This window comes from Prionailurus viverrinus, chromosome B1, assembly GCF_022837055.1.
Source record: "Prionailurus viverrinus isolate Anna chromosome B1, UM_Priviv_1.0, whole genome shotgun sequence".
Taxonomy (NCBI): Eukaryota; Metazoa; Chordata; class Mammalia; order Carnivora; family Felidae; genus Prionailurus; species Prionailurus viverrinus.
The window spans coordinates 173,785,459-173,802,097 of record NC_062564.1 but is presented as its reverse complement, the minus strand read 5'-3'; the positions used below and the strand labels follow the sequence as shown (position 1 = coordinate 173,802,097).

General features: G+C 37.0%; 1 protein-coding gene across 3 annotated transcripts in view; it reads right to left on the bottom strand.

Annotated features, from left to right (window-relative positions):
• The window catches only part of TMEM156 (transmembrane protein 156), a 55,949-nt gene that overhangs the window by 28,923 nt on the left and 10,387 nt on the right, over positions 1 to 16,639 (bottom strand). For all 3 annotated transcript variants that reach the window (XM_047855735.1, XM_047855733.1, XM_047855734.1), the window contains exon 2: positions 530 to 799. In XM_047855735.1, coding sequence (XP_047711691.1) covers positions 530 to 799 — 270 coding nt within the window. The remainder of the gene's footprint in view (positions 1 to 529; positions 800 to 16,639) is intronic.

Genomic DNA, 16,639 nt, shown 5'->3' with positions numbered 1-16,639 from the left:
TATTAAGCATCTAGTGTTAGGCATTCTGCTAAGATCTAGAAATATAGTGAACAAAGACAAAGTCTCCAGCATCAGGAGGCTCACTGGATAGTTAGACAAGTGAAAAGACAATTCACATTCAGTGGATAAATGTTAGGTAGGACTAGGTACAAATGTATCAAGGATTCAATGACTCCTTAAGGAATCAAAGTTCGATTCTACTGTGAGAACCTATAGGTTTACTTAGACTTTTTTTTTAATTTTTAAAACTTCAAGACCTTTGAAGAAAGCATGCTAAATAATCTTTTAACCATAAAATTACATAAATTATGGTGGCATTTTGATGTATTTTAAGAATAGATATTTTGGTTTGGTAAAGTAAACCAAGAACGAGTAATGTCCCAAAGCCCTGCAAGCCACTCATCAAGAGCCACACTGCTGATTGTTCCAATACCATTGGATTTAAAATGGAATGGTTTATTACTTTTTTTAGCAGAATAAGGTGGTTTATCCTTGACATATTTTATTATCACTTTCTCTTTACTTTTACCTTTTGATGTTTGTTCCTGAGAAATAAAATCCATGAGTTTTGTGGACTCACAAGCCAAACATGAGGAGCACATTTTAAATTCATTCGTGATGCCTTGGCAAATTCTGGTGAAGTTTTGAAAGTTGGAGTGATTTAGAAAGATTCCCATAATAGTCTGAGTTTCTCTTATTGGTTTCAGAAAAGTCACAAAAGAAAAATTTAAAGAAGGGAGTGAATAGTTGAAATTAGGTTGCAAACACACTTCCAGACATGATAGCTCCAATATATTTCCTATAAAGGAAAAAAAAATGTGTTTACTATGAAATCCTGAGTTTTTGTCATTCAAGTAAATACATAACAAGTGCCTGGTTTTTCTTAGGCAGACACAGTATATTTCAGCTTGTCAGTGACAAGAATGTTTTTACATGAATTAACAACATCTATTTCATTTAAATATTTCCTTTAAAAATTTGTCAACATTCCCTATTAATTTTCAGGGAAGAGAAATTGAGACATTCTTGGAAACCTTGACATTTAACCGTCTCTCTTCTGGGAAAGTTTTAATGAACAAAGCTTGGGTTCCTCCAAATCCATCTGTCCCAAAATAGAGGTTTAAGTCAATTGCACAGAATTGAACAGGGAATGAAAATCTTGAACAGTAAGTCTGTATTAGTTTCTAAGGGCTGCTGTAACAAATTACTACAACCTCGGTAGTTTAACACAAGAGAAATTATTCTCTTGCAACTCTAGAAACCAGAAGTTCAAACATCCGTTTTATTGGTCTGAAATCTGGGTGTCTGCAGGACCACTGTCCCTTTGAAGGCTCTGAGGAACAATCTGTTTCTGGCCACCCTCTTCCAATTTTTGGTGGCCATTGGCATTCCTTAGCTTGTGGCCACATCACTCCAATCTCCGTGTTTCTGGTCACATTGCTTTCTCCTCTGTCCTGTCTTCTACTCTTCTGTCTGTGTCATCTCCCTCTGCCTCTCTTATAACATGTTATATTGGACAATTGTGATTGAATTTAGGTTCCACCTGGGTAATATAGGATAATCTCCCCATCTCAAGATCCTGAAGTTAACCATATCTGTAGAGACCTTTTTTCCTTATGAGGTAACACAAGTTCCAGGCATTAGCACGTGATATCTTTGGGTAGCCATTATTCAACCTATCTGAACCTCCAAAGATGACATTTAACAGAGTGACATCCTAATTTTTATTTTTGCCTGAAGACAAACATTAGATATGGAAATGATGGTATAAAAGAAAGAACATTGTATTCAAAATAAGACAAGGACTCTAGAGCTATATCTGTCATTAGGCAAGATACTTGGACAATTTACTTGATCTCTGTAAGTCTTGTTTTGTTATCAGCAAAATAGAGATAAGACCTCTAGATCCTGCTAACCTCATCAGGTTATAGTAGCATCAAGTGGTATAGTACATATGAAAACACTTTTGAAATTTGTACAGATGTATATTATTTAAAATTCAAACCTATATTCCAAAGTGAAAATTAAAAATTCAACTTGCATTTAAGGTAGAATTATCTGTGAAATAATTCGCATAAGTAATTAAAACTCACTATATAAAAACTGAGAATCCCTATTTAGCAGTAATGATCATGTAAGGAATAGGTAACCTCTCTCTCTCAGGTATTCCTAGTGTGACAGTCATTTGCTAGTAGGAAAAAATAACTCAATTGTCCCTTTATGTGACTTTCTTTACCATTTCTCATATAATCACATAGGGCAAAATAAATGTTTTAGTTTTTCAAATAATGTGGAGTATGATGAAAGAATTACTTCAATTCTTACAGTGATTACTACTAGTCATACATCTTGGCTCAATATTAAAAGAAAACCAGGCTATCGATTGGTATTAAAGAATTTTTTATTTGTGGAATTTGTATTTTAATAATAATTCCATATGTGTCTCATTACTGATGGTTATATTTTTATTATTTAATAAAATTAGAGGCTTGTTTTCAGTCCTCTAATTGTCCATTTGAAATTGTTTCTATAATGATTCACATGTGATTTCTAGCTATAAACACATTTCATACTTGCATTGCTATAAAGGGTTTTTTTGGGGGGGGGAGATGATATTTTACTCAAATCCACAATTTTGTTAACATATTTGTTAATATATTTATAAACAATGTTATGATTGAATTGTAACTAATTTTTAAAGCTATTTTCTTCAATAATAATGTCCCAGGAAGGAGAAAGAAATGTACAATCTGATGGAACACTATAACCTATAGTTTTTTTATACTATTAAAAGACACAAAAACATCTCTTGCCATGTTTCCATTTTACTTACTGGCGTTTTTCATCTTACAAAATTTTCCATTTCTTGAATTTGTGTTCCTATGATACAATCTAGATAGGGAAATTTTTTCTGTCAATATTACAATCATCTTATCCAATAAGTGACCAGCTAGGCTTTCTAGAATTAATGCTATATCCTTTATATATGACTATGAGGTAATTATGATGGTTTTTAAACCTTAGTTTTAAATAATTCAATTGGAAAGGAAATAAATAGAGGATATATCCTTCCCTGGTATAATTTAAGAAATATTAAATTGTACTCAATCATTTTTGTTATCAGGTGGCCTATTTCCTCATCTCCATAAACAAGGATATATGAATTTAACTACTGCCGTTAATATTGCTGGCAGTCAGACATCTAAATTCTCACTCCCAGAGATAGAAATGCATTCCAGAATTACTCCAGTACTATGACTGCAACCTCTCAGCATAAGTATATAGAATATTAAGTAGAATTAGGAAAAAACATTACAGGGGCACCTGGGTGGCTCAGTTGGTTGAGCCTCTGGCTCTTGACTTCAGTTCAGGTCGTGATCTCACAGCTCATGGGTCCAAACCCTGCATCAGGCTCTGCGCTGTGTCAGCACAGAGTCTGCTTGGAATTCTCTCTCCCTCTCTCTCTGCCCCTACCCCACTCATGCTTGCTCTCTCTGTCTCTGTCTCTGTCTCCCCCCTCTCAAAATGAATACATAAACTTAAAAAAAAAATACATTACACTATAGGACAAATGCCCAAGTCAAACTTTTTTTTTTTAAGAAAGCCAAGAGCAAGGCTATAAAAACATCAACTACCTTTATTTTCTTTTTTAATTTTTATGATAAAGCTTTATCATATATAAGCATATGTAAAATGTGTCGTGTCAGTTGAAGAATGATAAAAATAAACAAACACCCATGTATCTATCATGCAGATTAAGGATATTAATATTACCAATATCTTTGAAGCACCCTATCCCTTCTCATCCCTACATATTCCTTTCCAAGAGGTTAACCACAATCATGAATTTTGTGTTTATCACTCCTTTGCTTTATCTTAGAGTCTTTCCAAGATGTACATATTCCTAAATAACAGTGTTTCATTTAACATATTTTGGAAATGTGTTTGTGTGTGTGTGTGTGTGTGTGTATACACATATATATATGGAATATACTATATGTATTCATCTATGACTTACCTTTTTTGTTTAATATGTTTTAGTCATGTCGCTGCATATAGCTATAGTTAATTTAATTGTCTGTAGTATTGTTTTGAATGAATATACCACAAGTTGTTTATTCTTCTGACAGTAAACATTTGGGTTCTTTCTATTTTTATTGTTATGAATAATGCTGCTATGAACTATAGCCCTCATACATTGCCAGTGGGAACATAAAATAGTGCAACCACTTTGGAAAACAGATTTCCATCTTTTTTATGTTAAATATATACTTTGTATATGACCCAATAATTCTACTCCTAGAAATTTACACAAGAGAAATAAAAATACCTATACATGAATTTTCATGGCAGCTTTTTTATTTGTAATAGCCATGAACTGGAAACAATCCAAAAGCCCAACAACTAGTGAATATATAAGCAATTCCTGGCATACCTTTATAATGGACTATACTATTCAGCAACAAAAAGCAAGAAAATACTGATCCAAACAACAACATGTACACAATGAAACTCAAATACATTATGCCAAGGGAAAGAAGCCTGATACAAATGATTACATAGTTTATTATTCCATTTAAATGAAATCTTAGGAAATGGAAAAATATATTGACAGTGGGAGAAGGGTTTTTCTGCAGAGGAGAAAGAGGGACCTTTGTGGGGTTTTAGAAAGTGTTATATCTTGATCGTGGTGGTAGTTACATTGGTGTGAACATTTGTGAAACCTCGAACTATACACTTACAATTAGAGCATTTTATTATATGTAAGTCTTATCTCAGTAAATTTTATGTTTGAATAATGCTATTATGAATGTTGATGAACATATCTGCCAGTATAAAAATACAGAAGTTTCTCTAGTATACATACTGAGTAAAATTGCTGGGTTTTCAGTATGTGTATCTTTGATTTTCCTAGAAAATGCCAAATTGTTATATGAATTGATTTCACCAATTTATAATCTTTTGTGTGATGTATAAAGGTTCCTATTGACAATACATATTGGCCAAGGCCTTTCAAGTTTTGCCAATTCAGTGAGTATTAACTAGAATCTCACTATGTTTCAAAGTGTATTTTCTTGTTTTTTCTATTTTGACATATTTTTCTGTTAGGTTGTTTTTCTTTTTCTTATTACTGTTTGGGAGTTCTTTAAAATTTCTATTTAAAATTTTAAGAAGGTCTTTAAATATTTTATCAAGGTAACTTCTCACAGATTATGCCTTATCAATTCATTTTCTTTATGATCTTTTAGATAAAAGAAGCTCTAAATTTGAATGCAGCAAATCTATCAATCGTTTCTTTACAATTTGTGCTTTGTGCCTTAAGAAATCCTTTTCCCTTAAAGTTAAAATGAACTTCTAAAAGTTTTAAAGTTTTGCCTTTACATTTTTGTTCTTAATCTATCTGGAATTGGGTACAGTGTGAAGTAGGAAACCACGTTAATTTTTTCCACATGTGATAATCAATTGCATTAGCATTTATTGGGTAGACTATCTTTTCCTCGCTACCCATAAAGACACCTCTGACATATATCAAGTACCCATGGATATATGAGTGTGTTTCTGGGACCTCAATTTTGTTCCATTAATCCATTTTTCTATCTTGGCAAATTACACTGACTTAATTACTTTTGCTTCATAAAAAAGCTTTTATATCTGATAGGAAAAGTCCACTCACCTTGTTCATTTCTTTTAAAAGTGTCTTAGCTATTCTTGGCCCTTTGCTCTTTACAATAAATTTTAGAATCAGCTTGTTAAGATCAGAACCTAGCTGTGATTCTGACTTGAACCCTGAAATCCATTGGAAAAGAGAGATAAGATATTGAGTTCCTCCTGTCGCTTTTTTCTTCCTTCCTTTCTCCATTTATCTGGGCTTTCTTTGACATCTTTCAATGATCTCTCTATATTATACCCCATATACCTTTTGTTAGATTTCCTCCTGGGTTCCTTACTTTTTGTTGTTAGGGCCAACAGTATCGTTTAAGGGTGTGTTTTAGGTTTGTTAGTGGCATATGGAAATACAATTGACTTTTGAACATCAATTTTATTTTTTGCCACTTATAAACTTCCTTATTAACTTTTACTTTGTATAAATCTTTTGGACTTTCTATGCAGATATGCTTACCAACTACAAATAAAAACAATCTTATTTATTGATTTCCAGTCCTCATAACTTTTATTTCTTTTACTTTTCTTATTGCACTACCAGGACCCCTAGTACCATGAAGAAAAGACATGTTGAGAGAGGGTATCTTTGCTTGTTCTTGATCTTAAAGAATACTTACATTTCATCACTGAGAATAATATTTCATATAATCATTTTTGGAGATCAGTTTAAGGAAGCTCTCTTCTATTCTTAGTTTGCTAATGGTTTTTCATTACAAGGGCTGTTGAATATAATTCAAGGCTCATTCAAGAACTTTGAGATGATTGTGTGTTCTTTCTTCTTTAATCTGTTAATACAGTGAATTACGTTATTAGGTTTGCTAATGCTAACTCATCTTGTATTCCAGGTATAAATCTAATTTGATAATTTTACACACCTTTATACATGTTTGATTATTTTTATCCAATTAGATTCTTTTTTTAATTTTTTATTTATTTTTATTTATTTTTTTAATATGAAATTTATTGTCAAATTGGTTTCCATACAACACCCAGTGCTCATCCCAACAGGTGCCCTCCTCAATGCCCATCACCCACCCTCCCCTCCTTCCCACCCCCCATCAACCCTCAGTTTGTTCTCAGTTTTTAAGAGTCTCTTATGTTTTGACTCCCTCCCTCTCTAACCTTTTTTTTCCCTTCCCCTCCCCCATGGTCTTCTGTTAAGTTTCTCAGGATCCACATAAGAGTGAAAACATATGGTATCTGTCTTTCTCTGTATGACTTATTTCACTTAACATAACACTCTCCAGTTCCATCCACATTGCTACAAAAGGCCATATTTCATTCTTTCTCATTGCCATGTAGTATTCCATTGTGTATATAAACCACAATTTCTTTATCCATTCATCAGTTGATGGACATTTAGGCTCTTTCCATAATTTGGCTATTGTTGAAAGTGCTGCTATAAACATTGGGGTACAAGTGCCCCTATGCATCAGCCACTTGGGTAAATTCCTAGCAGTTCTATTGCTGGGTCATAGGGTAGATCTATTTTTAATTTTTTGAGGAACCTCCACAACATTTTCCAGAGCGGCTGCACCAGTTTGCATTCCCACCAACAGTGCAAGAGGCTTCCCGTTTCTCCACATCCTCACCAGCATCTATAGTCTCCTGATTTGTTCATTTCGGCCACTGACTGGCGTGAGGTGGTATCTGAGTGTGGTTTTGATTTGTATTTCCCTGATGAGGAGTGACGTTGAGCATCTTTTAATGTGCCTGTTGGCCATCCGGATGTCTTCTTTAGAGAAGTGTTTATTCATGTTTTCTGCCCATTTCTTCACTGGGTTATTTGTTTTTTGGGTATGGAGTTTGGCGAGCTCTTTATAGATTTTGGATACTAGCCCTTTGTCTGATATGTCATTTGCAAATATCTTTTCCCATTCCATCAGTTGCCTTTTAGTTTTGTTGATTGGTTCCTTTGCAGTGCAGACGCTTTCTATCTTCATGAGGTCCCAATAGTTCCTTTTTGCTTTTCATTCCCTTGCCTGTGGGGATGTGTCAAGTAAGAAATTGCCGCGGCTGAAGTCAGAGAGGTTTTTTCCTGCTTTCTCCTCTAGGGTTTGATGGTTTCCTGTCTCACATTCAGTTCCTTTATCCATTTTGAGTTTATTTTTGTGAATGGTGTGAGAAAGTGGACTAGTTTCGTTCTTCTGCATGTTGTTGTCCAGTTCTCCCAGCACCATTTGTTAAAGAGACTGTCTTTTATCCATTGGATATTCTTTCCTGCTTTGTCAAAGATTAGTTGGCCATACTTTTGTGGGTCCAATTCTGGAGTCTCTATTCTATTCCATTGGTCTATGTGTCTGTTTTTGGGCCAATACCATTCTGTCTTGATGATGACAGCTTGGTAGTAGAGGCTAAAGTCTGGGATTGTGATGCCTCCCGCTTTGGTTTTCTTCTTCAATATTACTTTGGCTATTCAGGGCCTTTTGTGGTTCCATACAAATTTTAGGATTGTTTATTCTAGCTTTGAGAAGATTGCTGGTGCAATTTTGATGGCGATTGCATTGAATGTGTAGATAGCTTTGGGTAGTATTGACATTTTAACAATATTTATTCTTCCAATCCATGAACATGGAATGTTTTTCCATTTCTTTTTATCTTCTTCAATTTGCTTCATAACTTTCTATAGTTTTCAGCATACAGATCTTTTACATCTTTGGTTAGGTTGATTCCTAGGTATTTTATCCTTCTTGGTGCAATTGTGAATGGGATCAGTTTCTTTGTCTTTCTGTTGCTTCATTAGTGTATAGGAATGCAACGGATTTCTGTACATTGATTTTGTATCCTACGACTTTGCTGAATTCGTGTATCAATTCTAGCAGACTTTTGGTGGAGTCTGTCGGGTTTTCCATGTATAATATCATGTCATCTGCAAAAAGTGAAAGCTTGACTTCATCTTTGCCAATTTGGATGCCTTTGATTTCCTTTTGTTGTCTGATTGCTGATGCTAGCACTTCCAACACTATGTTAAACAACAGCGGTGAGAGTGGACATCCCTGTCGTGTTCCTGATCTCAGGGGAAAAGCTCTCAGTTTTTCCCCATTGAGGATGATACTAGCTGTGGGCTTTTCATAAATGGCTTTTATGATGTTTAAGTATGTTCCTTCTATCCCGACTTTCTCGAGGGTTTTTATTAAGAAAGGATGCTGAATTTTGTCAAATGCTTTTTCCGCATCGATTGACAGGATCATGTGGTTCTTACATTTTCTTTTATTAATGTGACATATCACATTGATTGATTTGCGAATGTTGAACCAGCCCTGCAGCCTTGATCATGGTGAATACTTCTTTTTATATGCTGTTGAATTCGATTTGCTAGTATCTTATTGAGAATTTTTGCATCCATATTCATCAGGGATATTGGCCTGTAGTTCTCTTTTTTTACTGGGTCTCTGTCTGGTTTAGGAATCAAAGTAATACTGGCTTCATAGAATGAGTCTGGAAGTTTTCCTTCCCTTTCTATTTTTTGGAACAGCTTGAGAAGGATAGGTATTATCTCTGCTTTAAATGTCTGGTAGAATTCCCCAGGGAAGCCATCTGGTCCTGGACTCTTATTTGTTGGGAGATTTTGATAACTGATTCAATTTCTTTGCTGGTTATGGGTCTGTTCAAGTTTTCTATTTCTTCCTGTTTGAGTTTTTGAAGTGTGTGGGTGTGTAGGAATTTGTCCATTTCTTCTAGGTTGTCCAGTTTGTTGGCATATAATTTTTCATAGTATTCCTTGATAATTGCTTGTATTTCTGAGGGATTGGTTGTAATAATTCCATTTTCATTCATGATTTTATCTATTTGGGTCATCTCCCTTTTCTTTTTGAGAAGCCTGGCTAGAGGTTTGTCAATTTTGTTTATTTTTTCAAAAAACCAACTCTTGGTTTCGTTGATCTGCTCTACCATTTTTTTAGATTCTATATTGTTTATTTCTGCTCTGATCTTTATTATTTCTCTTCTTCTGCTGGGTTTAGGCTGCCTTTGCTGTTCTGCTTCTATTTCCTTTAGATTTTGTATTTGGGATTTTTCCTGTTTCTTGAGATAGGCCTGGATTGCAATGTATTTTCCTCTCAGGACTGCCTTTGCTGCATCCCAAAGCATTTGGATTGTTGTATTTTCATTTTCATTTGTTTCCATATATTTTTAAATTTCTTCTCTAATTGCCTGGTTGACCCACTCATTCTTTAGTAGGGTGTTCTTTAACCTCCATGCTTTTGGAGGTTTTCCAGACTTTTTCCTGTGGTTGATTTCAAGTTTAAAGCATTGTGGTCTGAAAGTGTGCATGGTATGATCTCAATTCTTTCATACTTATGAAGGGCTGTTTTGTGACCCAGTGTGTGATCTATCTTGGAGAATGTTCCATGTGCACTTGAGAAGAAAGTATATTCTGTTGTTTTGGGATGCAGAGTTCTAAATATATCTGTCAAGTCCATCTGATCCAATGTATCATTCAGGACTCTTGTTTCTTTATTGATACTGTGTCTAGATGATCTTTCCATTGCTATAAGTGGAGTGTTAAAGTCCCCTGAAATTACCACATTCTTATCAATAAGGTTGCTTATGTATTTGGGGGCTCCCATATTCGGTGCATAGACATTTATAATTGTTAGCTCTTCCTGATGGATAGACCCTGTAATTATTATATAATGCCCTTCTTCATCTCTTGTTACAGCCCTTAATTTAAAGTCTAGTTTTTCTGATATAAGTATGGCTACTCCAGCTTTCTTTTGACTTCCAGTAGCCTGATAGATAGTTCTCTACCTCCTCACTTTCAATCTGAAGGTGTCCTCAGGTCTCAAATGAGTCTCTTGTAGACAGCAAATAGATGGGTCTTGTTTATTTTTCCATTCTGATACCCTATGTCTTTTGGTTGGAGCATTTAGTCCATTTACATTCAGTGTTATTATAGAAAGATATGGGTTTACAGTCATTGTGATGTCTGTAGGTTTCATGCTTGTAGTGATGTCTCTGGTACTTTGTGGTCCTTGCAACATTTCACTCACAGAATCTCCCTTAGGAGCGCTTGTAGGGCTGGTTTAATGGTGATGAATTCCTTCAGTTTTTGTTTGTTTGGGAAAACCTTTATCTCTCCTTTTATTCTGAATGACAGGCTTGCTGGATAAAGAATTCTCGGCTGCATATTTTTTCTGTTCATCTCATTTAAGATTTCCTGCCATTCCTTTCTGGCCTGCCAAGTTTCAGTAGATAGGTCTGCCACTAGTCTTATGGGTCTCCCTTTATAAGTAAGAGCACGTTTATCCCTAGCTGCTTTTGGAATTTTCTCTTTATCCTTGTATTTTGCCAGTTTCAGAAGATATGTCGTGCAGAAGATTGATTCCAGTTACATCTGAAGGGAGTTCTCTGTGCCTCTTGGATTTCAATGCCTGTTTCCTTCCCCAGATCAGGGAAGTTCTCAGCTATGATTTGTTCAAGTATACCTTCAGCCCCTTTCTCTCTCTCTTCCTCTTCTGGACTTCCTATTATACAGATATTGTTCCATTTGATTGCATCACTTAGTTCTCTAATTCTCCCCTCATACTCCTGGATTTTTTATCTCTCTTTTTCTCAGCTCCCTCTTTTTCCATAATTTTATCTTCTAATTCACCTATTCTCTCCTATGCCTTTTCAATCCGAACTGTGGTCACCTCCATTTTATTTTGTATCTCATTTATAGCACTTTTTAGCTCCTCATGACTATTTATTAGTCCCTTGATCTCTGTAGCAATAGATTCTCTGCTGTCCTCTATACTTTTTTTCAAGCCCAGTGGTTAATTTTATGACTATTATTCTAAATTCTTGTTCTGTTATATTGCTTAAGTTGGTTTTGATCAATTCATTAACTGTCGCTACTTCCTGGAGTTTCTTTTGAGGAGAGGTCTTCTGTTTCGTCATTTTGGATAGTCCCTGGAGTGGGGCTGAACTGCAGGGCACTTCTCCTGTGCTGTCTGGAGTAACTTGTGTTGGTGGACGGGCCGCAGTCAGACCCGATGTCTGTCCCCAGCCCATTGCTGGGGCCACAGTCAGACTGGTGTGTACCTTGTCTTCCCCTCTCCCAGGGGCAGGACTCACTGTGGAGTGGTGTGGCCCCTGTCCAGGCTACTTCCACACTGCCAGGCTTGTGGTGCTGCTTTGATGGGATCTGGCGTATTAGCCGGGGTGGATCTGCAAGGTGCACAGGGGCAGGAGGGGCAGGCTCAGCTCGCTTTGCCATTGGTGGTCCCCTGTGGGAGGGGCCCTGTGGCACCGGGAGGGAGGCAGACCCATCAGAGGGATGGATTCCCAGAAGCACAGCATTGGGTGTTTGCGTGGTGCAAGCAAGTTCAGTGACAGGAACTGGTTCCCTTTGGGATTTAGGCTGGGGGACGGGAGAGGGAGATGGCACTTAAAAGCACCTTTGTTCCCCTGCCAAGCTGAGCTCTGTCTTCCCAGGCTCAACAACTCTCCCTCCTGGATTCCTCTTGCCCTCCCCGCTCTCCAAGAGCAGAGCTGTTGACTTTTAACATTCCAGATGTTAAGTCCCTCTGGCTGTCAGAACTCACGGAGTCCAGCCTCTCCACTTTTGCAAGCCAGACTTGGGGGCTCTGCCTTGCCGGGCAGGCTGCCCCTCCACTGCCCCAGCTCCCTCCCACCAGTCCGTGTAGCATGCACTGCCTCTCTGCCGTTCCTACCCTCTTCCATGGGCCTCTTGTATACACTTGGCTCTGGAGAGTCCATTCTGCTAGTCTTCTGGTGGTTTTCTGGGTTATTTAGGCAGATGTGGGTGGAATCTAAGTGATCAGCAGGACAAGGTGAGCCCAGCACCCTTCTATGCGGACATCTTCCCCTCTAGATTCTTTTTTTTAAGATTTAATTTTAGTAATCTCTACACCCAATATGGGGCTTGAACTCACAACCCCAAGATCAAGAGTTGCATATTCTACTGACTGAGCCAGCCAGGTGCCCCTATCCAATTAGATTCTTAATGTTTTATTTAAAAATATTTTTTTTAGGAGAGAGAGTGCAAATGGGGGACAGGGCAGAGGGAGAGAGACAGACAGACAGACAGAGAATCTTAAGCAGGCTCCATGCTCAGCACAGAGCCTGACTGAGTCTCAATCCCAGGTCCCTGGGATCATGAGCTGAGTCAAAATCAAAAGTCAGATGCTCAACCGACTAAGCCACTCAGGTACCCCTAAATCAATGTTTATAAATGAGATTGGCCTGTAAGTTTTTCTTTTTTGTTCCATCATTGTTAAGTTTGGGTACCAAGATATATACTAGCCTTAAAAAATAAATTGGAAAATACTCCCCTGTTTCTATCTTCTGGAAATGTTTATTATAAAATTATTTTATCTATTCAACCTATTTCTTGAAAGTTTGGCAGAACATGCATGTAAAGTTACCCAAATCTAGGGTTTCTTTTAGCAAATATTAACCCATTGGTTCAATTTCTTTAATTGTTGTACCACTCTTCAGTTTTCCATTTCTTCCTAAGTAAGCTTGGGTAAGTTATATTTTTCTATAAATATGTCCTTAACATTTTAAATCTATTGACTTAAAGTTATTAATAGTAATCTCTTATTACATTTTAAATTTCTACTGTGTCCTTTTCCAATCCTAACATTACTGAATATGTCTGCCTATCTTTTGTTATTCAGTTTTAATAGACAGAAACAATAACCTGCCAAAAATGTCCACATCCTGATTCCCAGAACCTGTGAATATGTTACATTACATGCCAAAGAGAAATTAAGGCAGAAGATGGAATGAAGATAGCTGGTGCACTTATCTTAAAAAAAGGGGTTGGGGGGAATTATCCTAGATTATCCAAGGACCTAATATAATCACAAATATGGAAGGGAGAGGCAAAAGAGTGTGTCCCAATAGCACAACGTGACAAAGACTCAACAGGCCATTGCTGGCTTTGAAGATGGAAGTTAAGACACAAACCAAGGCATGCAGAAACCTTCCAGAAGCTGGAAAAGAAAAGAAAATGGATTCTCACCCCCAGCCTCTGAAAGGGATGCTATTTTTGTACAGCATATTAGTTCTATCTTGTTTTTTCATTGACACACAAATCAGTGGTTATTTTTGTTGTATGCAGTTAACATTTTCAAGATTTATTTAGATAAACCCACACGGTTATAATTATTGAGGGTCTTTCCCCTGTCATTTCTTGCATGTTTGACCTCCCTTCTAGGATTATATCTTTTCTTCTATAGTTAATTCTCTATAAATTCCTTCTCTGAAGATCTGCTGTTTACAAACTCTCTGCTTTTGTTCATCTGAAAATGTACATCTCACCAGTTCCAGATTGACATTAATTTACCTCAGTACTTTGCAGAGCTTATTCCACTGCCTCTGAGTTTCATGGTTGCTTTCAAGAAATGAGCTACCTAATTTTCCTTTGAAGAAAAGCAGTCTTTATCTCTGGTTATTTTTGATTTTTTTTTTTCATGTTCTAGAGAATTTTGTATTTATTCTGGTAGGGACTTGTTAGGTTTCCTGAATCTGAGGATGTATGTCTTTCTTCGCTTTTGTAAAATTCTCAGCCACATCTCTTCAAACATAGTCGTTTCCCCATTCTGTCTCTTCTCTCCTTTGATAGCTTCATTAGAGATTTCTCCCTTTGTTCTCTATGTCTCTTAATCTCTATTTCATATTTGCTCTTTCTCTGGCTCTCTGTGTTGTGTTCTCAGTAATTTCTTCAGATATATATTCCAATTCATTATTCAGTTGTGTCTGATCCATTTATTCCATTCCTTGTGTTTCTACGTCATCTTATTATAATTTCATAATTAGACTTTCAAGTTATTCTTTTTCCAATCTGCATGATGTTTCAGTTTCAGGTATAGAATATAGTGATTCATAAATCTGCCTGATTATTTTTAATAGTCTCGTTTTTTACTCATACTCATTTGATACCATTTTTTATTGAAACAAACTAAATATTTACTTTATATGATATATCTGATAACCCCAATATCTGAATTCTTTAAAGATCTGATTCTGCTATTTTTGTCTCTGTTGACTATTGTCTGTTCATGTGGGGTTTTTCAAGTTTATTTATTTATTTTTAGTAATCTCTACACCCAACATGGGGCCTGAATTCATGATCCTGAGATCAAGAGTCACACGCTCCTCTGACTGAGCCAGCCAGGTGCCCATAAGCCTTCATGTATTTTATGATTTTTGACAATAGCTCATGTTACTTAGAATTTTGTTTGGGAAATTATTTGAGATCTGATTTGAAGATGTTTTCCTCCAGAAAGGATTGCTGTTTACCTCTGCTTGGTATCTAATACCACATTATCTCAAAATCACTTTAAATTAAATTTCTTGGTGTGGTAAAAAAGGAATCCTTATATACTCCTGGAGTATAAATTAGTCTGTCCACTATGGAAAACAATATGGAGGATCCTCAAAAAATTAAAAATAGATCATATCATTCAGCAGTTCCTCTTCTGGGTAGATACCCAAAGGAAATGAAAACAGGAGTTCACAGAGATATCTGCACACCCATACAGTATTATCACAGTATTACTCACAATAGCCAAGATATTGTGAATAACTCAAGTGCCCATCAATGGGTGAATGAATAAAGAAAATGTGTTATATATACACAAATGTAGTATTGTTCACCTATGAAAAAGGAGAATATCCTGCCATCTGTGACAAAATTGATGGACTTGAGTACATTATCCTAAGTAAAATAAGATCAAGAAAGACAGTTACTATATGGTATCATTTATAAGTGAAATCTAAAAAACGTCAAATGAGAGAGGGAAGATGGTGGCAGAGTTGGAGGACCAGGATCCTAGGCTCATCTTGTCCCGTGAACACAGCTAGATAACTATCAAATCATCCTAATACTCCAGAAATCAACCTGAAGACTGACAGAACAAACTCCACAACCAAAGGGAGAGAAGAGTCCACATTGAAGAAGGTAAAAAGTGTGGAGCTATGGTTTAGGGGAGAAATGGATCACAGATACTGCAGAGGGGAGGGAGCCATGGTAATGGAGAAGGGAGAGAGAGAGAGAGAGAGAGAGAGACAGAGACAGAGAGAGAGACAGAGACAGAGAGGAGCACACAGGGGAATACACAAGGAGAACATTTCCCATAGCCATTGGCTTGGAAAATGAGAGGGGTTGTATTTTTTGAGATCTTACAACCAGTGGGGCTTGAAGTTTTGAGTTTTAAAGGTCAGTGGGCTAGCCCGGGAAAGAGTCAAGAGGGGTCAGGGAGAGAAGGCAGGCAAACAGCCCAGGGGCAGACAGCATGGAAACAATAATCTGAAGAGGGCCTGGGGCACACAGCAGGGAGATTATTTGCTCTTCTCAGAGCATATACCTGAGAGGCAGCTTCGTGGAAATGCCTCTCAGGTAACAAAGTAACTGGTTGTCACCATTTCCCTCCCCACCCCTCAGCATAAACACAGAGCCACTTGCAGGAGGCAGCATAGCACTGACACTGGCTATCTAACTTGCTTACACCAAGTCCCCTGAGTTCAGACTAGACTACTCTTCTCAGTCAAGCTTGCCTCAGTCCCAGCATTGTGGGCCCCCTCCCCTAGAAGACCAGCAGAAACCTCTGCCCACACCACATCTGACCAGAGATTTCTGCATGGTCTCAGTTCTGATGGAAGTGGTATCAGGTCTCATTTCACAAGCAGACCAGAGCACACCTAGTTAATACTTGCCATATTCAGACCAAGGACCAAAAACTGCCCACACTAGGTAAAGAAAGCCTCTGCAAATGACTTACCTGAAGGATAGAGCAGCTAAAACAAAATAGCAGGGCACACACAGCATACACCAAAGACACTCCCTGAAGCTCCAGGCCCTTGACACTACATGACCTCCTCATAAAGCCACTACTTTTAGGAGAAGGAAACATAACTGCCTTTTCTAACACAGAGAAGAAGGCAGAGACTTAGACAAAATGCCAAGATGGAGGAATTCATGCCAAATAAAAGAACAAGGTAAGGCCACAGCCAGAGATCTAAG